Source organism: Dendrobium catenatum, unplaced genomic scaffold (genome assembly GCF_001605985.2).
Source record: "Dendrobium catenatum unplaced genomic scaffold, ASM160598v2 fragScaff_scaffold_466, whole genome shotgun sequence".
NCBI lineage: Eukaryota > Viridiplantae > Streptophyta > Magnoliopsida > Asparagales > Orchidaceae > Dendrobium > Dendrobium catenatum.
Window position 1 is genome coordinate 37,519 of NW_021318928.1, and position 25,362 is coordinate 62,880.

Consider the following 25,362-nt stretch of genomic DNA (forward strand, 5'->3'; position numbering starts at 1 on the left):
AAAAAAAAAAAAAAAATCTAACATCAATGGTATCGAAATAGCCAACTCCTGTACCTCCAACATGCATATGGACAATGCATCAACTGCCTTTTTATCTAGCTCTGGCATGTAGTAGATATCAAAATCATATCCCAAAAGGTTTGATAACCACCTCTGGTGCTCCTTACTTATCATCTTATGCTCTAACATGTATTTCAAGCTCCAATAGTCTGTCCTGATAATGAAATGTTTGCCAAGAAAGTAAGACCGCCACTTCTGAACGGCCTATGACCAACCATCAACTCTCTTTTATAGACTGACTTCAACCTCGCCCTGGCTGTCAACACCTAGTTGAAGTAAGTTATGGGCCTATAATTATGCATAAATACTGCCCCCAATTTATACCTTGATGCATGGATCTTCACCAGAAAAACCTGTCTAAAATCTGGTAGGTTTGAGATTGGTACTGTGGTCATGGCCTTCTTCTATCTCTCTAAAGCATGGGTAGTTGCCTCTCCTCACATAAAACTATCCTTCTTCAGCTGCACTGTCAGTGGCCAAGCTATAGTGTTGTATCCCCTCATAAACCTCATGTAGTACCTGATCAACCCTAGGAAATCCCTCAACTCTTTCAGAGTCTAAGGTAGGGACCATTTCAACATAGCCTCAATCTTCGCCTGATCAGCAGCCATCCCCTCCTAAGATACATGTGCCCAGAGTATTCCACACTAGTCTGTGCAAAGCAACACTTCTTCATGTTTGCCCACAGCTAATGCCCCTATAGCACCACCAACACCACCTTCAAGTGCTCTAAATGCTCCTCATCCGACTTATTGTACACCAGGATGTTATCAAAGAAAATTAGTACAAATCTCTTGAGGTATGGTTGGAACACCATATTCATGAGGGGATGGAATGTAGCAGGGGCATTGATGAGACCAAACGACATCACCAAGAACTCATAGTGTCTCTCATAGGTCCGAAATACAGTCTTCGAGACGTCCTCCTCTCTCATTCTAATTTGATGATACCCGAACTTTAGATCCATCTTCATAACACCACTGCTCCACATAGCTCACCCAATAACTAATCGATCACAAGAATAGGAAACTTGCTCGTAGTGTCCCACATGGATCCGGAATGCAATCTTTGGGACGTTCTCCTCTCTCATTCTGATTTAATGTTACTCGGACTTCAAATCTATTTTCATGAATACAACTGCTCCAGATAGCTCATCCAACAACTCATCTATCACCGAAATAGGAAACTTGTCTTGCACAGTTTCATTATTCAGGGCCCGATAATCCAGACAGAATCTCTAGCACCCATCATTTTTCTTAACCAATAAGACTGGGTTAGAAAAAGAGTCCACACTCGGCATGATGATCCTGACCTCAAACATCACCTAAATCAGCTTCTGAATCTCATCCTTCTTGATCTGAGGGTAGCGGTAAGCCTAACACTAATATGATAGGAAGTGCTTGTATAAATAAAATAAATGCTTGGCTAAATTTTAATTTCAACAAATCCTAAAAGAAGAACTATAAGGAATAACAAAAGAGAACATTTTAATTAATGATATATGGAAGAAAATAAACAAGATACAATGGATCTTCAATTTGAGAGAAATATCTCTCTCCCAAAACCCTAGCCGCCTCGCTAGAGCCCCTTAGGAATATTAACTTCAGCCAAATCTCACATAATCCAACCCTAGGTTTTACGAAACTACTTAAAAGTATACAATATCCAGCAAATACCCAAAATAACCCTCCCAATTTGAATTTTCCTCCTAGTCGCCCCCTCCTCCCTTTGCATTAATCCTTGGGCCCCACCCCAATGCGGCTGAGGTAAACCAGGCTTTCGCTTAGAATATACCCTAGCCAATCTCGCGTGAACCAGGGGTGTCAAAATGGATTTTCTAGTCGATTTAAGGTCCAACCCGAAATTGACCCTCCTTTAACTAATCCAACCCAAACCTGACCCTATTAGGCAAACGGGTCAGGAATTCGGATCCAAACCCAACTCGTTGGATTATTGGTTTGAATCGACCCGTCTCGCTATTTATTTAATTGTCTCGAACCTCAAAACTTATTGTGTTCGCTGGTGGTGCGGTGCGGTTCAGTTTACCCCCTGTTGAAGTTCTGGTGCTTTGCACCCAAATTTTTTTCCCTTACAACACCCCAGCGCTGTATACCTGAGCGCCCCAATGCTACGTACTCGAGTGTCCCGACGCTATGTTCACGAGTGCCCCAACGATGAATGACAGAGAGCAAAGCACGATAATGGTATATGGCGCCACAGCGGATCAAGACGCACTATGAGACAGACTAAATGGGTTCTTTCTCGTGTTTTTTAAAGGGTTGCGTCCCTTAGGGTTATTTTACTTGCCTTTCTCTTGTATTTTGAGTGTGTAGACATTAAAAATTGTGCATGTGAGAAGAGAAGCAATGAGACAGAGAGAGAAGAGAAATCTGTACTTATTTCTTTCAATTTTTATAGTGAATTTCTTGGTGTGGTGTGATTCTGTAGTTTTTTCCCCTATTTTGGGTTTTCCTACATTAAATCCTAGTGTCCTTTACATTTCCAATACTTTTACTTTCTTGCTTGTTTCATCATTGTGGTGTTTACTTCTCCACATTTGTCCTAACAACCGAGTTTACTCGACCCAACCCACTGACCTGGGTTGCGAGTAGCTGTAGGCTTGTGATGGTGCGGGCCACATGGGTGAGGGCGAGGGTTTGGACCATGAGGGAGAGCAGGCAAGGGCCAGGCGCGAGAGCGCACACTACTGTGCTAAGGGGTGTGAGCGCGGGTGCTGGGTTGCGATTGTGAAGAGGGCTTGCAAGGTGAACGCGGGGCCGCAGGCGATGAGAGTGCAAGCGACGCATGCACAGGCGATGTGAGCGCGACTGCCCTACCTCTGCAAGTGCAGTGCGGTGGATGCAGTAGTGCGGGAAACAAGGAAGGTGGGTGCCAGTCGGAACTCGAGTCATATCCGGGTCAAATTCGGGTTACCAGGTTGACTCGAACCCAACCATATTTTTTTAAACGGCTCATACAATGGAATATGAACATGATCCATTTGTTAAACGGGTCGACCCAAATCCAGTTTTTCCAAGTCGGGTCAATAATTGATACCCCTAGGGTGGACCGACCCAATCATGCCGGTTTAAGTGGGACCGGTCTAACATATTACTTCTAGCAATCCTAAAGCTTAATTCCATCTTAGGTATCATCTAATACTTTTTTCAACTATTTCAAATTAATAGCCAGCTGTAGTTTTACTCTCCTTGCAGTAGAAATGCTTTTACTAATAAAAAAAATAATTCAACAAAATCCTCTGTTGTGCATATCTGAGTGACCTTTTTATCGAAGGGCCCTAAACTTGCTTGAGACGTTCCTTAGCAATTCAAATGACTAACGAGTGCCTGGAACAAGTATATTCTCTTTGTACAATGGGGTATTTATAAGTTGGCATAGTAGAAATAAAAGTCTATTTTTTTTCTAGAGAAGCTGCTGAACTACTCCAAGCGAAAGATGTGAAAGAAGTATTGCAACTTTTGCCTCTCATATCTTGGTTTTGTTCAAGTTCGACCTTTTTTTATCGTTGCGAAGAATTCAAGAGTTAAGACTCTCTTTTGGGCTTATTAGGGCTATTCTCTGTGGAGTGGCTTATAATCATTTTCCTAGAATGGCCTTATACGAAGGTGGGCTCTCTCATGTGATCATCTGAGAATTCCAAATTACATACATTTGCACATATTGAGTGAATAGGGAAATACAATCGGCTAATTTGGCTGCAATATGGGTTAGAGTTTTTTTATTTCAATTGCTCTGTTGAGGTACTAATTGCCTGTGTCAAGGATGCCCTTGCCATTGTTGGCAATGCCCATCTCTAACTATTTGATGAGTTTCATTTATTTGTTAGAAAAATCTTGAAATATTATGAACAAAATTGGCATATTGTTGTCTCTTGCATTGGAAAGATTCAACAAACTGTTTGCAGATATCGGACGGAGAGAACTGTTCGGATTTACTACAGTTTTGCTGCTCTTTTACAAAAAAGAACAGTAAAATGATAACAAATATTTAACTATAAATGCATTTTTATTGCACTTTTGCTGTTTTTTTTTTTTTTTTGCAAAAGCGCGATAAATATTCAATTATTTAATAAATATTAAATACTTGTTGCTCTTTAACTTCCTCTTCCGAAATTCCGAAATTGCAACTAAAAGGCAGCAAATTCAGACAGTTCTCTCCATCCGATGTCCACACAAAATAATTTCTCCTGTTTGAGATCTAATAGACAGTTCTTTTTGATCTGTTGGTTTAGACCTTTCACTATCATTTAAAAGATCTTAAATTTAAATCTTGTATAAGTGATATATATGAGTTTATTTTAATTAACATAAATGTGAAAAAAAAAATAAAAAACTTGATGTTATAATTTTTATACTACGCTTTTTAGAGTTCTATTACAAAGCTAACATAATTATAGAAAAGAATGCTAGCAGCATTTATTGAGAAAGAGAGACGTGGGTAAGATGAGGTTCTCCTGTGCTCGGACATTTCCATTGTGTAAAACCCATGCACATAATTCTCTAATTACTTTTGCAAGATCTACTTCCCATGAAAATAAAGACGTCTCCTTCAACCGAGATAAATACAAGCATAACAACAATTCACAGCAGCTATTAGTACTATTTTTTATACTGAATTAAGGCTCCATCTAAAAAATTAATTTTTGTTTCTTTGGTTTTAAAAATCTAACATTCCAAACTTTCAAATGAGGATATGTGCAGCAACTAATATGAAAAAAAAAATTCATTTTGCTTCAATAATCTGTTTTTTTTTTAAAGACTGACGCAACCCTCCTACTGCATTCGACATTTGATGAAAGGATTCTACCTCATCTAATAACAAATATAAAATACATGTAAAAAAAAAACGGCCAGTCTTAAACATAACTCGTTCAAGTAATCAATTGTTTTACTTGAGGTTGGAAGAAAATGTCAAATTATAAAATGCAAATCCTGCAATGTGCAAGGGGAGTAGATTCTAACTAAAGGAAACAAACAAGAATACAAGACTCAAAATTTTAAGCCTCCTATGTACTTATAGCAGCAAAAACAAACAAAGCTGTGAACAAATATTGCGTATTCTACAAAATCACATAACATGTTCGTCCTAATGCCTCAACCACAAAAATGAAATGCTGAAAAGCTGATAAAATATAAGACTTTGCAATCTCATCAACACTACAGCCTTTCAAAGAGTTCAATCATGAAAATCAAGGTATACTAACCTTGACTGCTGGATTAACAACTTCTGAAGAACCACCAATCCCCTGCAGCTGCAGTAGTGCTTTATGAAGAGGTGATAGAGGGTGATTCTGGGCGACTTCCACGCCCATTGTTGGGGCCAATGTGATCAACCCTCTGATATCCCACCTCGCCTCGGCCGGAAGCAACATTCCCGCGGCCGCCACCTCTGCTCCCAAAATCAGACCTGTAATTGTAATCTCCTCCTCTTCCATAACCTCTTCCACCACCATAGCTCCCCCGACTCCTCAATCCATCGCCACGAAAACCTCCGCCCCTACCGGGTGGATACCTCCCTCGGTTATTAACTGCATGTAGGAAGCATTAGATGAATCAACCAAGGAGAATATCATAAACCAAGAAGATATCCAGAAATCTCATTATCATGCGCTTAAGTGTCAGTAGATTGTATTTTCTTGACTTAGATGGTTTGGTTGCATAAAACGACGGCCTTTCGATGACCCGGTTAGGAAAGTTTTAGATTTGACTTATATTAAGAAAGATAGAGATAGATCTAAAAAGACTTGGTTAGAAAATATTAGAAATGGTCTTTCTTTATTAGATTTAAATGGAGAAAAAAGGATTCATATAGTTGACCCCACATAATAGGACAAAAGTTCGATGTTGTTGTTAGGTAAACAACAATAAAACTTCAGACATCAGCAAACAATAAGAATTGCTGAATGGAAATTGGCAGGGTCAGCAAATATCAATGATGGAAATAAAATTATTTGATGTTCAAATGATTGTTGCATGAAACTTGTCAGGTGCAATAAAAATTATTAAAATATAACATAATACTTGAGGAACTGACCACCTAAAATAAAGGATTTTTGACGAGTTATTAATTATCATTTAAGGGCTTAGAAAAGAAAACGCAAACAAACCATACCTCTTGAGCCAGTTGCACGCTTCTCCTCAACATAAGCCTGGCGACCACCAATAAGTATGGGTGAAACCTATAAAAGGATGAAGTACATGTAAGTTTTCAAAGGTCAATTATCACAAGAAGCAGAATACTTGTCTTGTCAATAAGTAAAAATGGCTGTCGTGGTAATTTTAAATTCCACTTTTTGAGATTGATATGATCTAAAGGAACTTTTATAGCGGTTGATTGCTTCTCCAAAACAGTTGAAAATAGTAGAAATGATAGCTCTACATTTGAAAAGGCCCAGCCACTGCTAAATCAATTTGTCAAAGATGCAGAACGATTCTCTCCCCAACAGATATTGCACCATTCACATCAATATTATGAAACACGTTGCATCTTACTAGCATTCAAGGTGAGGTACCTTTGTTGAATGTTATTTGCAAATGACAATATTATATCGAAATCTCTGATAAAATAAGGGAAAAGTTGAAGAAATTGAAGAAATTTTTAAGAAAATTTTCAAAGAATAGTATTAAACCTTTTGTAGAATAATAATTGAGTATACGATATACAATTTTAATGAGTGTGAATTTCCTATTTTCTATTTGATTTGAATGAGGGTTTTTGTTCAAATTATTTCTTCCTCTGATCTTGCATTCCCTTAAAAGAGAAAACCGAAGCTACTCCTTTAAGGAAGGTGGTCTTTGACCAACAAAGAAAATGAAGACGTTTACATCTGAACACTAAGCCAAGGATGATAGAAATGTAAAAAAATAATTTGCATCAAAACTAATCACTCCACCATGAAATTGATAAATTAATAGTTATGACTCCATATTATTACAAGATTAACTCGTATCAAGTGTGATAGGGTTAAGTATCTTGAGTCTACTGCATAAGAGAATATAGATGAGAATATAACTTAATAGTTAAGAATGACCGATTAACATAGAGAAATGTCTTAGGAATATTATGCAATAAAAGACTATGATAGAGATTTAAAGTTAAACTATATAAAATGAGTTGGAAAAAATTGTAAATGTTACATGAATGTATGGCAAAGATAATAAGAGCACATTGATAAAATTCCAAACAAGAGGTAATGACGACTATCACCTTCTGAATATTAGAAAGTGAGAAACACACTTAAGTAGTTTTAACATGTGAAACTTAAGATAGAAGAAGAGCCAATAAGAAGGCTATATAAAGTTAACGTGGGAGAACTAGGAAAAAAAGGGGCAAATTAAAATAATATATATAGAAAATGTGTAACTATATTTGTGAAAAATAAATTTAACATCTCAACAATACTACAAAAAAAGAAATTAGATTGTGAATTCAAAAATTAATATCTAGGATAATGCTACTGATGAATATGATAATTACAATATGTTCACTTTATCCTCTTGTGATATCATTCATTTATTTTCTTCTGATGATCATGCCAAACTAACCTTAAATACAAATGTAAGACCATAAGAAATTATCGCCATATGATAGAACATTTGAACATCAAGATGATTAACCATTTAACAATATTCATCAAATCAATTGGAGTAGAAAAAGTAATAAGAAAGGCTTAAAGCGATTGTTAAGTTACAAGTTGAGTCACAAAAAACAATCTCCTTGTAAATGCGCAAGGATAAGATTGTGCCAATCAATAAGTTCCAATTTCTTGCATTAGCAGGGACTAATATATTGGGTACGAACTTTTGGTTGGAGAGAAAAATGTAGAAAGTATGATCTGTCTGATATTATGACTTCAAACCTCTCAATAGCTACAGGTTAACTAAACTATCAATTCTTTCTGTTTATGGCCTTACATGATAATAATAGTATTATTATTTGTGCTAATATATAACAGAAATAGAAACATGAAAGTTTAAAAGCTGAATCCACCGACTATCTTTTTATAAACATCTCACGAGAAAATAAATAAAATGGGACAAATATAATGTATGCAACATCAAGAATAATATTAAAAAAATTTAACAAATTAATCCTATTTCCACAAAAGAGATTCGAAAACAATTACAAGAATTAAATTACAAAAATAAAAATATCATTCTTGTGGAAAAAATCTTATCTGCATTTATTTAGAAGTGCTAAACATTGATTGACAAGTCATTGAGATAGCAAAGGCCCATACATACAAAATAATAGCATATTTGAGAAATGGGATAGTGTTTGATGATAGCTCAAAGATATATTTGGGAAAAAAAATTGCAATTAACACAACTCAAAACTCCAGAAGTTCGATGTGAAAATGAAGCCTAGAAGGTTGAATGCGTTGTTTTTTTACAAAATTATAGTTAAGCTTACAAGAAAAACTAAGTCATCAGTAACTTTCATGATTTACCTCTATTGCTCTTTGGACAGCGTCAGCCACCTCAAACTCCACAAAACCAAAACAGAACCCTTTTAACTGCATTCCAATGAAAAATGAATGTATTTCCTTTTTAAAAAAAGATGATTGATAGATAACTAAATGTATAAAATTAAGTACGATTGAAAATAAAGTACAGAGTTCCAAAAGCAATTAAACCTTGTTGCTTCTAACTTGGATGCCATTAGGTTTAATTGGACCAAACTTCCTGAATTCCTCTTCAAGTTGAGCGGCAGTAGCATTCAATGGCAAATTCTTTATGTATATTGAAAATCCATCAGCTAAAGACAAAGATGCAAGAGCATAATATGGTTAATAAAGAATTGAAGAATAGAGAAATTCAAATAAGTGGTCTTACCTTCTAATTCTTGGGCATTGCTGCTTTCTTCAACTTTAGAACTTGCTACAATGACCTCAGATGAAGGTGCCAATACTGGTGCAGGAGCAACAGCCTGTCTCTCTGTGTTGAATGGCGCCACCCTTGCAGGAGCTGATGTAGGAACTGATATAGGTGTATTGATCTCTTTCATCACCATCACCTAAATCCATTAGATATCAATTATTACACTATTACTTCAATTATAGTTTGCTAAAAGGCTGGGATACAGTTCCACAATTTCATGTGTCAGGGATTGGCATGTGAGAGATTGGCATTTGGTCCAGCAAAGAGTGTGTCCCACTATGACAGAAGCCTTATGAATTTTTATGACTGCTAGGATTCTGATGCATGACTTTTTAGGGTCTAGGGTTTCCCTTATGCAAATCTAGGACCAGACACAAAAATGAACAAACAACATCAACAATACATCATCTATTAATTTAGTTAAGATTTCCACCAATACAAGATATAATAACTAAAGAAGATGGAATATAATAACATCAACAATACATCATCTATTTTGACATGGAATATAATAACTTAAATGAAAAAAGAGATGTGTGAGAAATCACTAAAGAGTTGATTCAAGATTTCCACCAATACAAGATGAAAACTTCCCTTAGTGGGGGTCGGTCTAGCTGGCGGGTGGAAGAGCCATGTGGGCCTTACTAGTGTGGGAAACGAAGCAAGGTGAGAGAGGGCTCAAAGTGGATTAATTCTACCTTTAATTACTTATCATATAAAATCAAAATTGGGAGGGAATTAGAAAGGTTTATTTAGAGAAAGAGGGCTGATTTGAATTTAGATTTGGGAGGGAATTAGGAAGGTATATTTAGGAAAAGATGTATGATTTGAATTCAAATTTGAGAGGGAATTAAGAAGGTTTATTTAGGGAAAGAAGACTTAGTTGAATTCAAATTTAGGAAGAAATTAAGAAGGTTTGTTTAGGGAAAGTGGGCATATTTGAATTCAAATTTGGGAGGTAATTAGAATAATTTATTTATGGAAATAGGACTGATTTGAATTTAGATTTGGGGGGGAATTAGAGAAGCTTATTTAGATTAATTAGATTATTTTATTTTCATTATGTTATTTATATTTTTACTGTAGTTCTCTTTGGAATTGTTCCTAGCGGCGCCCAGGGTTTGGGGAGAGTCAATCTACCTCTCAAATAGTAAATCAACTTGCATCTTGGTTTGTTATGCCGATATTAAAATCAATTAGCCTATAATCTCAACCCTTCTTGCTGATTCTTGCTACATTTTCTCTTCATTATTTTTTTTATGTGTGGAGACCAGATTCCTATCAGACTTGCACTACATTGGAAGAATTCACATCCAACAAACATATACAAGTTCGATAAGAAATCTAAATTTTTTAAACCACTGAATGAGTTATACAGGGTTCCTATTTATAATCCAAAAAGATCCATATTAAACAGTTTCTTTTAATACCTACATTCTAATTAAAAACGGTAAATCCTCATTTCAATAATCTAGGATTCCAATTCAATATTATTTACTAAACTAGAGTGAAAACAATAATAATCATTCTGATGGGGGCATCGACAGGAGATTTCGGCACGTTTATCAGAGACAACACTGGAGATCGATGTCCATGATGGAGAGCCTTTACTATTGATGCCTATTTTGTATTAGCATTTCATGTATTATGTATTTATTTTCATTTTTTTCACTTTTGCCCTTATGGGTAGTTGATTGCTTTTGTAGCCCAAGGGGCATATTAGTGTTTTGTATTAGTTGTCATGTAGAGCCTATATATATGGCTCTTGTATCTTGTATGAGGATTATTGATTATTGAAATGAAATTCTTCTCTTTGTGTTCTCTTTGTGAGTTCATGTTTTTTTGATCTCTTGGTGAGTTCAATTCTCCTATATCTCTGTGTGAGTTCTATTGGAGGAGTCGTGAGGCTTGTAATCTCTATTCTTCCACCTTCTCCACCATACAAACAACAATCCAACTCAAGCACTAGAGAACCCGAGCCCCTCTGTTGCCGCCGCCCTTGGAGCCCCAACCCGCCGGCCACCCTAGCTCCACCGGCTGGCCACCTTGCCGCCGACCTCTCCCCCCCATCCTCCAGCCACCCCTCTCTCCCCTAGCCTTCTTTGAAATTTGAATTTCAAAATTCAAATTCTTTACAAATTAGGAAAGCCCAATTTAGGAAAGTTTTAAATTTTTTGAATTCAATTTTTAATTCAAATTGAATTGGATTCATTAGAATTTCTTTCCTAGTCATCATCCCAATTTGGAAACCCCCTCTCCTCTCCCAAACTTCTCCCCACCTCCTTGATGCTGCCAGCCCCCCCTCATTGGGCTTCCCATTAAATGCCCAATTAACCCCTACTCCCTATTTTGAAATCCAAAATTAATTTCAAGAAACTTCCCTCCAATTTCACTTAAAACTGAAATTGATTTCAGTTTTCTACACAAAACCCCTCTCCCCTCTCCTCTTTATGCCGCCGACCCCATTCATGGGCAAATTCCCACTCTTGCCAAATTAGCCCCCCACCCTCATTAATTTTGAAATTGAAATTCAAATTACTCCCTCCAAAACCACTTAAATCTGAAATTAATTTCAGATTTATTAAAACTTCCCTAAGTAATTCTCTAACCTAGCCGCCCCCTCTCATCCCAAGCCTCAACACCGGCCAACCCCTCCCCTCTTGGAATTTCTTGTCGTGATCTCTCATCCACAAGTCAATGTTGCATGGAGGATCCCGCCATTGATCACGGACTCGAATACGACATCTACGGATCCATCCACGTACTTCGATCTCCTTTCTTCGATGAGGTAATTAGAATAATTTATTTATGGAAATAGTACTGATTTGAATTTAGATTTGGGGGGAATTAGGGAAGCTTATTTAGATTAATTAAGTTAATTTATTTTCATTATGTGATTTATATTTTTATTGTAGTTCTCTTTGGAGTTGTTCCTAGCGGCGCCTAGGGTTTGGGGAGAGTCAATCTACCTCTCGAATAGTAAATCAACTTGCATCTTGATTAGTTATGTCGATATTAAAATCAATTAGCCTATAATCTCAACCCTTCTTGCTGATTTTTGCTACATTTTCTCTTCATTATTGTTGTTTTTTATGTGTGGAGATCAGATTCCTATCAGACTTGCACTACATTGGAAGAATTCACATCCAACAAACATATACAAGTTCGATAAGAAATCTAAAATTTTTAAACCATTGAATGAGTTATTTTGTCTCAGGGTTCCTATTTATAATCCAAAAAGATCCATATTAAACAGTTTCTTTTAATACCTTCATTCTAATTAAAAACTGTAAATCCTCATTTCAATAATCTAGGATTCCAATTCAATATTATTTACTAAAGTAGATTGAAAACAATAATAATCATTCCCTACTACAGCACCAAGCCATGCATGAGGAAGGCATTCTTTGTAGATTACTATAGGAAAGTCGTAAGAAGCCAAGAAAATGTGCCTAGTGCCATAATAGAAAAGCTGCAAATTCAATGTCTATAAAGAAAATATGAGAGGCTACTACAAAAGGGAATAGGATTTGCACATGGAAAATACAACACATGAAACCACAAAAAAACCAAAAAAAGCAACAAAAGCTGTAATAGTAAAAAACTACAACAAAAAAGGTGCCTCCAATGATATAGAGCCTATGATGCACGGACACGGACACGACACAACACGGACATGGGACACGACAATTTTTAAAAATATAGGACACGGGTGCGGCGTGGACACGGCATAATAATTTTTAAATATAATATATAATAATTTTTAAAAATATAGGACACGGAGACGGCGTGGACATATGGCTCTTTTGAACCTTCACCTAATCCACCCCCGCCAGCAGCAGCAAAGCTCATTTTGCTAACAAACCAATCACACATATGAATACATCAAATTAAATTGATATGAAGTGAAATCAAAATATCCCAATAATAAGACAACATGAATACAACAATATACCGGTCTGCCGGGGGTCCAAGGGGGCGCTGCCCCCGTAACAAAATTTTATTGTAAGAGTAATTTTGAAGTTCTGATTGTTTTTAAAGTTCGTAAGTTGTTTGTATGGGAAGATACTGAGTGGTACCGTCGAGCATGTACCTAGCAGTACCGAGCATGTACCTAACAGTACCGAGCATGTACCTAGCGGTACTGAACGGTACCGAGCATGTATCTAGCAGTACCGAGCATGTACCAAGCGGTACCGAGCATATATTGAGCAATACCGCGCATGTACTGAGCGGTACCAAGCATATATTGAGCAGTGCCGAGCATGTACTGAGCGGTACTGAGCATGTACTGAGTGGTACCGAGCATGTACCTAGCGATACCGGCATGTACCTAGCGATACCTCATTTAATAACCGGACACGCGTGTCCGATTTTAATTTTAATTTTGCGACACTCCAATGCCGTGTCAGACACGTGTCCATGCCGTGTATGACGAGTGTCCGTATCCGACACGTGTCCGACACTGCATACCCTCTTTAAGTGCCGTGTCGGTGCATCATAGTATAGAGCAAAAGGATTTGAGCAAGATATCCCAAACTAATTAGTAATTAGCTAGGCAAAACATGGGATCATAAATAACTGATTGGAAGAATAAAAATGACAAATTGAAAATGATTTGCAATAGTAAATCAAGCCCGCAAAGTTAATTCAAATATAAGGGATCACATTCCGATCACATAGACATCATTATCATAGGCATGTTACATCAAATTAAACCAGAAAATAGAAAATAAGATAACAAAAATAATATAAAAATGCAAAATGTCACTATGTTCGTCCTAGCACTCACATACTGTCTTTTTGACGAGTATAAACATTTAGAATTCCAGCAGATTACCAAGCCAAAGAAAAATGACAATGTGAAAGTAAAGCATAAAATCATCAGATATGCAAAATATGTCGATCATTTTAAATTTTAAATTTTGTAATTTTAATTTCAAATTTATTTGTAATCATTTAGATGTTTAAATTGATGATTTAATTTAAATGCATATGGTGTTATCCTATTCTCAAGACAATTGTCATCTTATCAGTCTTGTTCCTCCCAAATTTGTGGAGTTTCTTTTAAATTGCTTTGTCTCTATATTCTATGTTTGAGAGTTTGGATGTTGCCGCTTCCTATAGTTAAGGTGAAGATAGTAAAATACATCTTCATACAAGGATTTTAAGTTTTAAATAATGAGAGATTTTGAATGGTTGGTTCAAATATTTTTTTTCCTTTTAAGTAGCTTTTTAAAATCAAGGGTTGATATAGAACACCGCTTGCTCCATTCATAGTGAAGTTGAAGCAAGGAAAAAGGGAGAAATAAACTTCAACTATCTCAAAATTCAACATAATAACAAAACATTTATTTGGATTCATTATCATCACATCTCTCCTCCACTCCATATTGACTTCTAAGGTTCGGCTTGAAGGATAAAAAATTCCTTTTAGTTGCATGTCCAACTTCTGCATTATCTTTTAGATCATGTAATTGAACCAATATCGCGAATCATCTTTGCATCAAACCATCGCTTCCACATGGATTACTCCTACGCTTGTGAGTCCCATGTCTTCAAGCACGACTTACCATTGATTCTCGCTTGAGTGTCTCACTGCCTTGCCTTGGCACTTGAGACTTGGCCTCACAAATATGAATCCTTCTCCCATGTTGGGCTTCTTTGCATATGGCATCTTCACCAACATCTCCTCCACTAGGGTTTTTTTTCATTGTTTGTAGAGTACTCGAATTTAACTTATTTTTCAAGGCCTCATACTTAAGCCAAATTTATACCTTTAAAACAAAATTTTAAATTTTAAATTCATTAAATTCTTTTTAACTATGAGTTGACCTCAGGACTTAGTAGTAAAGCATATTAAATAAAAATGATATAAAAATCATACTATCATTTTGTTAATAATATACCAAGCTTAAACACACTACTATCATATCCATGAGCTCAAGAAAGCAAACATAACTTTCAAGTCCATCAAGACTTAAACCACGATAAAAATAAATGTGCCTATAATTTTTAAATATTTTTAATAACTTTGAACTCCTGAATTCTAATATATTTTAAGATTAATCTATATTCAACAACAACATCAAGCCTTTGTCCCACTACGTGGGGTCGGCTACATTAATCCTTTTTCTCTATTGTGTTCTGTTAAAAGTCAAATTCTTGATTAAATCTAATAAAGAAAGATCATTTCTAATATTTTCTAACCAAACCTTTTTAGGTCTACCTCTACCTTTCTTAAACATAAGTCAAATGTAATACCTCTACTTTCCTAATCGGGTCATCGGAAGGCAGTCGTTTTATGGGACCAAACCATCTAAGGCGACTCTCTCTAATCTTATCTTCCACTAGAGCTACTCCAACCTTTTCACGTGTATGCTCATTTTGTATCCTATCTCTAAGGGTAAAGCCACTCATCCACCTCAACAACTTCATCTCTACAACACTTAACTTAGTATTATGCTTCTCTTTTAATGGCCAACATTCAACATGATAAAACATTGCAAGTCTCACCATCATCTTATAGAATTTTCCCTTAAGTTTGAGGAGGCTTTTCTATCACACAACAAGCCCGATGCATTCCTCCACTTCAACCATCCAACTTGAATTCTGCTGATAATATCTCCATCTATTTCACCATCACTCTGAACAATAGATCCAAGATATATAAAATGTGCACTCTTATTTATGACTTGATCGCCCAAAGTCACAATCTCCTCACTAGGTCTATTACTACTAAAATTACACTAAATACATTCAGTTTTAGATCAACTCGAGCGAAATCTTTAGAATCTAAGGTTGACCTCCATAATGCAAGTTTACCTTAAACTCCCAAAGAATATCATCAGCAAAAAGCATACATCAAGGTACATCCTCTTGCAAATGTCTAGTGAGAACATCCATGACTAAAGCAAAAAGATATGGGCTTAAGGCTGATCCTTGATGTAATCTAACCGAAATAGGAAAATAGTTAGTCAAACTACCTTGTGTTTGAACACAAGTAATAGCTCCTGCATACGTATCTTTAAAAATTTGAATATAAGTGTTCTTAACTCATTTCTTTTCAAGAACTCTCCATAGCACTTCTCTTGGAACTTTATCATATGCTTTCTTTAAATCAATAAATATCATATGTATATCCTCCTTATTCTCTTTATATTTCTCCATTATACCTCTCACTAAATGTATGGCTTCCATAGTAGACCTACCCGGCATGAATCCAAATTGATTTTAAGAAACATTAGTATTCATGCCGCAACCTACGCTCCCATAACTCACTCCCATAATTTTAAAGTATAACACATTAGCTTAATTCCTCTACAATTCACATAATCTTGTGCATCATCTTTATTCTTAAAAATAGGAATTAACACACTCATTCTCCACTGATCTGACATTTTTGTAACCTTCAAAACAATATTAAACAGTTTAGTAAGCCAAAAATTTCCTTCATCCCCTAAACATTTCCATACCTCTATTGGAATATCATTAGGTCCAACAGCTTTTCTATACTTCATTTTCTTTAAAGTCTCTCTAATTTCGGTTTTACTAATACGCCGTCACGCCGATAAAAACAGAAATCTTTATTTGCATTTAGGATGCTAAGGTCACTAAAGTCAATCATATTTTCAAATTCTTCATTAAAAAGTTTAGCAAAATATCTCATCCACCTTTGTTGAATATAGTCTTCTAAGAAAAGTACTTTTTGATCTTCATCCTTATACACTTCACTTGAACTAAATCCTTACTACTTATATCTCTATGTTTGGCTAACTTGTACATATATATTTCTCCCTCCTTAGTATCTAATATATTATATAAATCATTAAAAGTTAAGATATTTGCATCGCATATTACTTTCTTAGATTCCTTACATGCCTCTTTATATATTTTCCAATTATCATAATTTTTACATCCAAACAAAATTTGATAACTAATCTTCTTATTTCTAATATTTTCTTGCACATTTGGATTTCATCACCAACTATTTTTACTATTATGAGTTTTTCCATTTAATACTCCAAGAACATCTTTTGCAATATTTTTAATAGCACTAGCCACATTTTCTCACATAACATTAGCATCCTCATACACAGACAAAATTTTAAGATCTAAAATCTTACTCTCAAAAATATTTTTGTTAATATTCCTTAAATGCCCCCATCTAATCCTAGAATATCATTTTACTTTATTTTTTTATCTTAAAGTCCAAAACTAATAATTGATGTTATGTACAAAAATTCTCACTCGGAATAACTTTACAATCTAAATGTTCTAACTTTCTTATAAGAAAATAATTAATATATATTTTCTTATATCCTTTTTTATAAGTGATGAGATTCTCACTTAGATTCCTTAAGATTAATCTATATTAATATTGTTTAAATGAGCTGACTCATGAGCTAATGAATCAAGTCGAGACTGACTCAAACTTGCGGCTTATTAGCTCATCAAGCTTGACTCACAAGCAATTTATTGAGTCGGCTCACGAGTTGGCTTGATTCACTTACACCCCTATGTTCAACCCATTCTAGTTTCACTTTGTGTACATATCCAATTTGGCCAATCCATTTATTCATGTTAGTTTGTATGCAACACAAAGAAGTTGATGATGCGTGAGTTGACAATAAAATGAAAATACGAGCATGATCGTTATACAACGGACATGACCCTAATTAATAGAGACAAATCAATTGATCACTGTGAAAAACCCAAGCATTGTATTTTCGGGTCGGGTCAACTAAAATTTAAGCGCTTCATGTTTAGGTTGTAATAAAGTGACCTTAACCTAATGGTATTTCCAATGTGGTAATGATTCTTTTACGTGCCTTTATCTTAAATAGTGGCTCAAGTTTAATGTTTGATCACTTCAGCAATCAGGTCTAGTCAAGTTCGCACTAATTAAGTAACTCATTTTCATTTTAAAGCTGAATCTTGTTACTGACCTTCTAAAAAAAAGCAGCATATAATAACACACTTTATAATTTTTAATAACTGCCCATCTCCGTTATCTTATTAAATTGAAACGAAATATGACGCAACCATATTATCACTCACAATAGAAGCTGTGTTCCTGACAAGTTTGATTTTTTATCCATTTAATAAATATATCAACTCAAGTTGGCACTACTCAAGTCAATAGTTTTCATTTAAAATCAGAATCTAGTTGCCGTCCGTCTAAAATAAATAAATAAACAAAGAAAAAAGCAACATACAACAACACGGTTTAAGATTGAAGAGATGGTCATATCCATTATCTTATTAAATTGAAACAAAAATGGAAAGCACGCATATTGGAACTCACAATAGAAGCATAAGATTTCTTGTGTTCTTGTCCATTTGAAAGACCCGGAACAGTTACTACAGCCTGTGAATCATTTGGAACTTCATTAATCACCTCCTCTACCGGATCTTCATCTTCAACAGCTGAACCTTCCACAGATTCTGAAGGATCATAAGTTTCCTCATCATTCACTACATCATCCTCTTCTGGTCTTGCTGCAGTTTGCTCAAGAACAGTTTCTTCCTGTGAAGGAACGGAATCTGCAGGATGAAGAAAATAAATCGCTGGGAACTGAGTAGAGAAAGGGTTATGAAATTGATCGGATCAAGCTTAGATATTCTTCCAAACCATACCATGCTCCGTGTTCTGAGCACCAGCATCATAGGTAAGACCCTGCTCCTCCTCCTCCTCCTCCTCCTCCTGCTGATCAGCATCTTCCACATATCGAAAAATGTCATTTGATACATAGTATCCCTTGTCCTGTGTGGCAAGAAAGAATGTCTGTGTGAATCCCCTCTTCACATTATCCTTCCCAATGAGGTAACCCGTCACAAGAACAATCACTCCACCATCAAGAGATTCCTGCGCATCCACTGTCTTGATCTGTGCTAGGTACTCACTGTAGTTCATAGATAGAATCTTCTCATCGATACCCTTCACCACAGAACTAAAACCAATCAGGTTCAATGAAAAACAACTCCTTACGACAATATTCCCTTTCGGACCAAATTCCGATTGGAATCTTAAACAAAAGAAACAAGAAATTACCTGCAAGGTGGAAACTGTGATCATCTCTCCTTTGGCTTCTGGACGTCCCAGCTTGCTACTCTCCTGATAGAATTGGTGCACGAGCGCCGGTGATCGATGGAGTACGTGGTAGAACTGCTGGACAAAGGCATTCCCGACCTATCCATCACACCAAATCAATAAAAATTTATCAAAACCCCTCGAATACCTGATTCAAATATCGATAACAGAAATCAACAGGCATGCTTCATTATTAGAAACTTCACCACTTGGGCCGACGGAGATGTCCCGGCCGGACCTGACTGCTGGGACGCCATTCCTGGTCGAGAAGCCCGGCAAGAAAAACCAAAATAACCCTAGATCGTGATTCGGCAGATCCGGATCCGATCAAGCGTCAGATCAGCTGCGGAGCTCCTGCGATCGATCGGCAAGTAATCCGGGATGGATCAAGCCTCGACGATACCCTTCGTGCTCTGCTGTGATTCTCAAGGATTTGGAGCGTCGGATCTGGGAGGGAGCGAGTGAGACAGACGGGCAACGCAGGGCAGGCGACAGCGTTACCTCTGTTTCCTTAATTAGTTCTATAGATCTCCGCTAAATTTCCTCAGCTTATATAGCTGCGGGGCGGAAAGTGGGGGAGGGACGGATAATAATTTCCTTATTTACATTTATAACAAAATTAGATTGTAAAAACTAAAAAGAAAGTGAGGGCCACAATCCAAAAGGCCGGGATGGAAATTGACAATTACTCAGTAATTTAATTGCGGCCTTTGGGTGAAAGTCGAATTATCAAATTTTATATTAAACTGCGTTGAAAGCTTAAATGAGAGATTATTAGCACAGTTCGGATGAAAGAATTATCCTAATTCTTTTTTTTTTTTTAGGAATATTTGGGGCCTAAGCCCAATTCATTAAAAAATGAAGAAATTACAGTAAAAGAAGGTCTGCAAACACCACAAGCCGGCGGCAGACCTCAAAACCCTATCAGCACAAAAACAGCTGCTTAAGAAAAGGAAATCTAAAACAGAGAGAATAAAACAAAATTGGAAGGACTCAGAATTGCAATACTCGAGTAGATCTTCCAGGCAGCAAAAATCATCCAAAAGGATGTGTAAATCCCCTGGTTGCCAAAAGACCGTCCAAGGGGATGGCTAAATAGATTGCGTTCATCATCGTCCTTCAAAATAGCAAGACCTGGTTGCCCCATAGGGCCATCCAGGAATTGCAGATACCCAGGTTGCAGCAGCGTCAAATTCCAGTCCAGCCTCCACCGAAACAGAACAATGAGCATAGTAGGAAACCAAAGCAAATTCATGTCCATTTAACAGTTTTTTGATGCACCGCCCTTTTAATCTTGTCAGAAATAGTAGATAGACTGTCAAAGGAATTGCCAAACAGCCTGTTATTTCGGGCTCTCCATAGAAAGTATACAGCAGCAAATTGAATGAGAACAAATAACAACGGTTTTTACTGCTCTTGTCTAAGTCCCAATCATCAATATAATGAAACACTTGAGCAAGATTAGGCCTTAAAAGCATACAGCTCATGGAGGGAAAAATCTACAGCAGCAAATTGAATGAGAAATCGCATTCAAAAAATAGATGGAAATGATTCTCCTCAAAACAATTGCAAAAAACACATAAAGGATTAACAGCCAGCCCCCTAAGAATCAAATTATCAACAGTTTTAAGGTCTTTCTTAAAAACCATCCAGGTGCAAAGAGAAAAACGTAAAGCTTAGCACTTATGCCAGACCAACTTATGCCAAGGAATCGCCTGATTATCTAAGAAAAAGCAGATGTTGAATGTTTTAAAAACAGGCTTTGCTTTATTAGTCCAATTACAGTCACCCACCATACCGGAAATAGGCACAAATTTGATAATATCAGCAATGTGAGGCGGTAAGGTTTGAGGAAGAGACCAATTCCCATTGACCAAAACAGAGTTAACAGCTAAATTATGGGGGTAAATGAGATGTTCCAGGTTATCCATCTTTAGTCTGTCAGCAATAGAGGAACCAAAACACTGAGATTCCCAAAAGAAAGAAAGAGAGGAATTACCATTAAGACTAAAATGAAAAGAGTCCGGCAGTTTAGCAGCAACCCCCACAGAGGGACTTCTAGTAAATACCCAATTTTTTGTTACCAGTGTTCCAAAAAGATAAATACTTAGCCTTCCACCATTTAAAAAGATAGCATTTAGTATTGTAAAACCTCCAAATTAAAGAGCAACCAAATGCGTAATACAGCAATTCAATGGTCGAAATGCCCAAACCACCACAAAGTTTAGGCAAGCATGTATTTTTCCAAGAAATGACATGAAGCTTCTTCTTGTGAATGTCCCCATAATACAAAAATTTAGAGCATATGCTGTTAATCACCTTGCAACATCCTTTAGGGATGATGGTACTTCTAATCCAATACGCCAATATATTGTAAATTGTGTGTTTAAGGTATTGAAATCTACCAGCCAAGGATAAATTTTTTGCTTTCCAACCATCTAAAGAGAGTTGAATTTTTTGGATTAGGGGCTGAAAATCAGACTTCTTAAGTCTCTTACAAAAAATGGGTATGCCCAAATATTTGAAAGGAGAATGGACTAAAGGGATGTTCAAAGTATCAGATATAATCTCCTCATTGTGCACATTATTAGAAATAATAAGAGTGCTCTTGGTAGAGTTAACATGGAGGCCAGAGATAGCAGCAAAGTCCTCAAGAATGCTATTAAGAGTGAGGGCATTTTGAACAGTGGCCCTGCCAAAGACTAGCAAATCATCAGCATAAAGGAGATGAGAAATGGTGACATTACCAGAATCAGTGCCATGGAAAGAGTTGTTAATAGTAGCCTCCTCAAAAAAATCTGAAAGATTATTCATAACCAGGCAGAAGAGATAAGGAAACAGTGGGCATCCTTGCCTCAACCCAGAAGAAGAATTGAAAAAGCCTTCAAGAGCACCATTGATAGAAACCAAGAAATGTACATCATAAATACAGCCTTTGATCCAAGAAACAAAGACAGGGGGAAAACCTTTAGCAATCATACGATTAATAAGAAAATCCCTTAAAACAGTGTCGAAGGCTTTGTGTATATCATACTTAGCACAAAACATTTTATGTTTATCCTTAGCATTAAAATCCAAAAGAATGTCCGAAGCTAAAAGGATATTATCGGAGATGATCCTTTCATGGGCTAGGGTGGATAATGTAAGGCATAATCTCTCTCATTTTGTTGGCAAGAATTTTGGCTATAATCTTATAGAACGTGTTACAAAGAGAGATTGACCTATAGTCAGAAATGTTGCTGGCATGAGGCTTCTTAGGAATTAAGGCGATGGCCGTGGCCTTGGCTTGCTTAGGAAGAGACCAGTAGAAAAAAAGGACCAAAAGGCCTCACATAATTGCCTGCCAATGATATTCCAGGAGAACTTATAAAATTCAAAAGTATAGCCATCGGGGCCTGGAGCAGAATGATTAGGGGAAGAGAAAATGACATTCTTAATCTCTTCCACATAAATAGGGGCAACAAGTTGAGGAACAAGGGTGTGAGGAAGTTTGTGAAGAATGGGAGCATTACGGCCAAGGTTAGAAGGTGGAGGAGGGGTGTTGAAAAGCTTTTGAAAATGTTGTATGATAGCATTGGAAATCTTGGTGTGACTGTTGAAAGTCTCATTGGCAGTAGAAATGACTTTATTAAGGTTAGAATTATGCCTCACATTGATTCTGGAATAAAGAAATTTGAGATCATCCTCCCCACAGGATATCCATTTGGCTTTAGCACGTTGGATAATCTAATCAGCCCAATTAACATTTCTATCAGCAAGCTTGTGGTTGGTAATCTTTAAAGCCAGGTTGAGATCGGGATCAAGGGGGGAGGCTTGGAGTTGGGAAATAATGGTGTTTTGGTTGAGGTTAAGTTCAGAGATTTCTCGGTGTAGAGACGTGGAGGAGGCCCAGCTTTTGACTTTTATCTTAAGCTTCAAGGACTTGAGCTTATGGTAAAAATAGTGGATAGGGCTGCTGTGAAACTTTTGAGAGAAAATGGAAATGAGCTCATCCCAAAATTCCGATTTGGATACCCAATAGTTTTTAAACTGAAACCGATGTTTCAGATTAATATTAGCACCCTGCTGCAACACAATGGGGGAGTGATACAAAATGTAAGGGTCATCCACAGTATATAAAGAGTTAGGATATCTCCCCAGCCCAGCATCATTGACCAACATCCTATCTAATTTGATATGAATGGGGTTATCAGTTCTCTGATTAAACCAAGTAAAGAAGTGCCCCACCAAAGAAAGTTCATGAGCCCCAATATCGTAAATGAGATTTTGAAAATCTAAGAGCTTATTGTCCTGAAGCAGAGAGCCGCCAGCTTTATCATGGCTAAACCTACAACAGTTAAAATCGCCAAGAATGATCCAAGGTAATGAAATAGAGCTGACAATTTCATAAATATCTTTCCAAAGAGTTCTCCTTTCCACCAAGTTGTTTGAGGCATAAACCACAAAAATGAAGAATTGCTCGTTACTATTCGTAGACACCAAGCCATGCACCAGTTGACTAGAAGTAAAAAGATGCTTAAAGCTGACAGTATTAGACTATTAGTGTTCCATTTGAGCCAAATCCTGTCCGGGGTAGCACAGACAAAGTTATCATAAGAACCTTCATGGGAGAAGATGCGGCGATTTGAGAGAAACCAACTGTTAGAGTAGTTGGTAGGAGAGATTTTGGTTTCCAGAATGAACAACATGTCAAGATTGAATTTATTGACAAAATTCTTACGACACAAGGTTTTGTCAGGGCTGTTGAACCCACGGGTGTTCCAGGCAGCCATAGAAGGGAAGCTAGTCATTGGGATTTGGAGGTTGAGGAGGTAGCCTTTTTGACTGTTTTGGATCTTGTGGATTTCGTATTGGCAGATATGGTCATGGTTTGTTTTTCACTCCCCATGCTGGAGCTGCCAGCATAACCTCCACCAACAGCCTTCGGCTATTCAGAAGCAAGGGGAGGGGAGGAAGCACGAGTGAAGGTCAGGCCGGAGGTAAGATCATTTTGGTCTGTCAAAATGGCAAATTTGTTGGTGATAGGGATTTGAGGTGATTTAGGAGGAGCAGTATCAAAATTTGATGCTGAAATGGGTTTGGAAGTTGGGGATGTAGGAGGAGATTCCGTGGATGGGGAATTGAGGTTAGAAACCAAATTAATCTTGGGATGTGGGTTGGATAATAGTTGGTAAGGCAGCTGAGGCCACAGGCGGCTCGAAAGGGATAGAAGGAGGAGGTGGAGGAGGTTTGGGGATATTAAGTCTTGGCGTTGGATTAGGATTTCTTGGTTTACGGCTAGAGCTTATGCTACGAGGTTTAGAAGATTCAACCTGAGGGGGTTGGGGATTAGGATTTTTTGGGCAGGCATTAGAGGCGTGCATAATGGAATTGCAGAAGGAACAATGGGTTGGCTTCCAGTCATAAATAATAGTGAGAGGGAAGACTTTTCCATCAACGGTATGGTAAATCTCATTGGGAAGAGGAGAGTTACTGCAAACCTGAATGCACACCCTAGCAAAGGTGAGCCTGGTCTTGGCAGCCGTAAGAGCATCAACAGCCAGTGGCACCCCAACGCAACTGGCGATCATGGAAATCCCCTCCGACGTCCAACAGGAAAGGGGAAATTTTTTAATTTTGATCCATAGAGGGATCGACAGGAACTCTTCACGGACAGGAACAAAATCCGGCGTCCACTTATGTAAAATTAAAGGCTTGCCAAAGAAGAACCAAGGTCCCCCGGACCAGGCCATATCATAATCTTCCCTATTGTTGAACTTGAGGAGGAAAAAACCATCATCCAGGGTCAGCAAAGAGAGGGTACCCTTGAGCGACCATATTTTTTTGATGGTAGAGAAAAGGGCTTCGTAGTATGTTCGACGTTCGATGGAATAGCCCACCAGAGAGAGAGAGCCCACTCAGAACTTCTGGTGTTGAACTGTGCCGAAGTGAAATGAGCGGTGGCGTTTTCGGTCGGATGATGCGAAATCGAAGAAGTTAACTCATTCGACACAAGAGGCTGAGTGGCGATGAGACTCTTCCAATCTCGTGGTAAACCAACAGAGGAGGAAGAAACACAAGAAGGAGGGAGGAACGGTGGAAGAATGGAGGAGGACATCCCAGCGGAGATCCTCCCCAAAGGAGCATAGAAAGAGGTGGCCATGGAACGCAGGATGCAAAACCTTAGCAGGAGAATAAAGCGATGATTCTTCTCTTTTCAACCAATTTATTTCCTGAATTATCCTAATTTTATAAGGGTATATTATAAATATATAGTAAATATATAATTTTATTTTTACTGTGAACCTTTTGTAAAATTCAGACGGTTCT

The 25,362-nt window shown here is 37.1% G+C and overlaps 3 protein-coding genes across 3 annotated transcripts in view; 1 reads left to right on the top strand and 2 right to left on the bottom strand.

Moving 5' to 3' along the window:
• LOC110103427 (putative ER lumen protein-retaining receptor C28H8.4) overlaps positions 1-3,730 on the top strand; it is a 13,747-nt gene extending 10,017 nt beyond the window's left edge. Inside the window, exon 7 of the mRNA XM_020832142.2 lies at positions 3,488-3,730. The gene's annotated coding sequence lies outside the window, so the exon portion shown is untranslated. The remainder of the gene's footprint in view (positions 1-3,487) is intronic.
• A 1,202-nt stretch (positions 3,731-4,932) lies between these two features.
• Positions 4,933-19,614, bottom strand: LOC110103447 (ras GTPase-activating protein-binding protein 1). The gene is made up of 9 exons (XM_020832173.2): positions 19,260-19,614; positions 19,015-19,152; positions 18,600-18,900; positions 18,268-18,506; positions 8,916-9,096; positions 8,717-8,838; positions 8,531-8,596; positions 6,193-6,259; positions 4,933-5,608 (listed from the first exon to the last, which is right to left on the bottom strand). The coding sequence occupies exons 1-9, from the start codon at positions 19,308-19,310 to the stop codon at positions 5,346-5,348; spliced, it is 1,428 nt and encodes a 475-aa protein (XP_020687832.1). The 5' UTR covers positions 19,311-19,614; the 3' UTR covers positions 4,933-5,345.
• A 4,577-nt stretch (positions 19,615-24,191) lies between these two features.
• Positions 24,192-25,195, bottom strand: LOC110103428. The gene is made up of 2 exons (XM_020832144.1): positions 24,857-25,195; positions 24,192-24,809 (listed from the first exon to the last, which is right to left on the bottom strand). The coding sequence occupies exons 1-2, from the start codon at positions 25,193-25,195 to the stop codon at positions 24,192-24,194; spliced, it is 957 nt and encodes a 318-aa protein (XP_020687803.1).
• Positions 25,196-25,362: the final 167 nt, after the last annotated feature.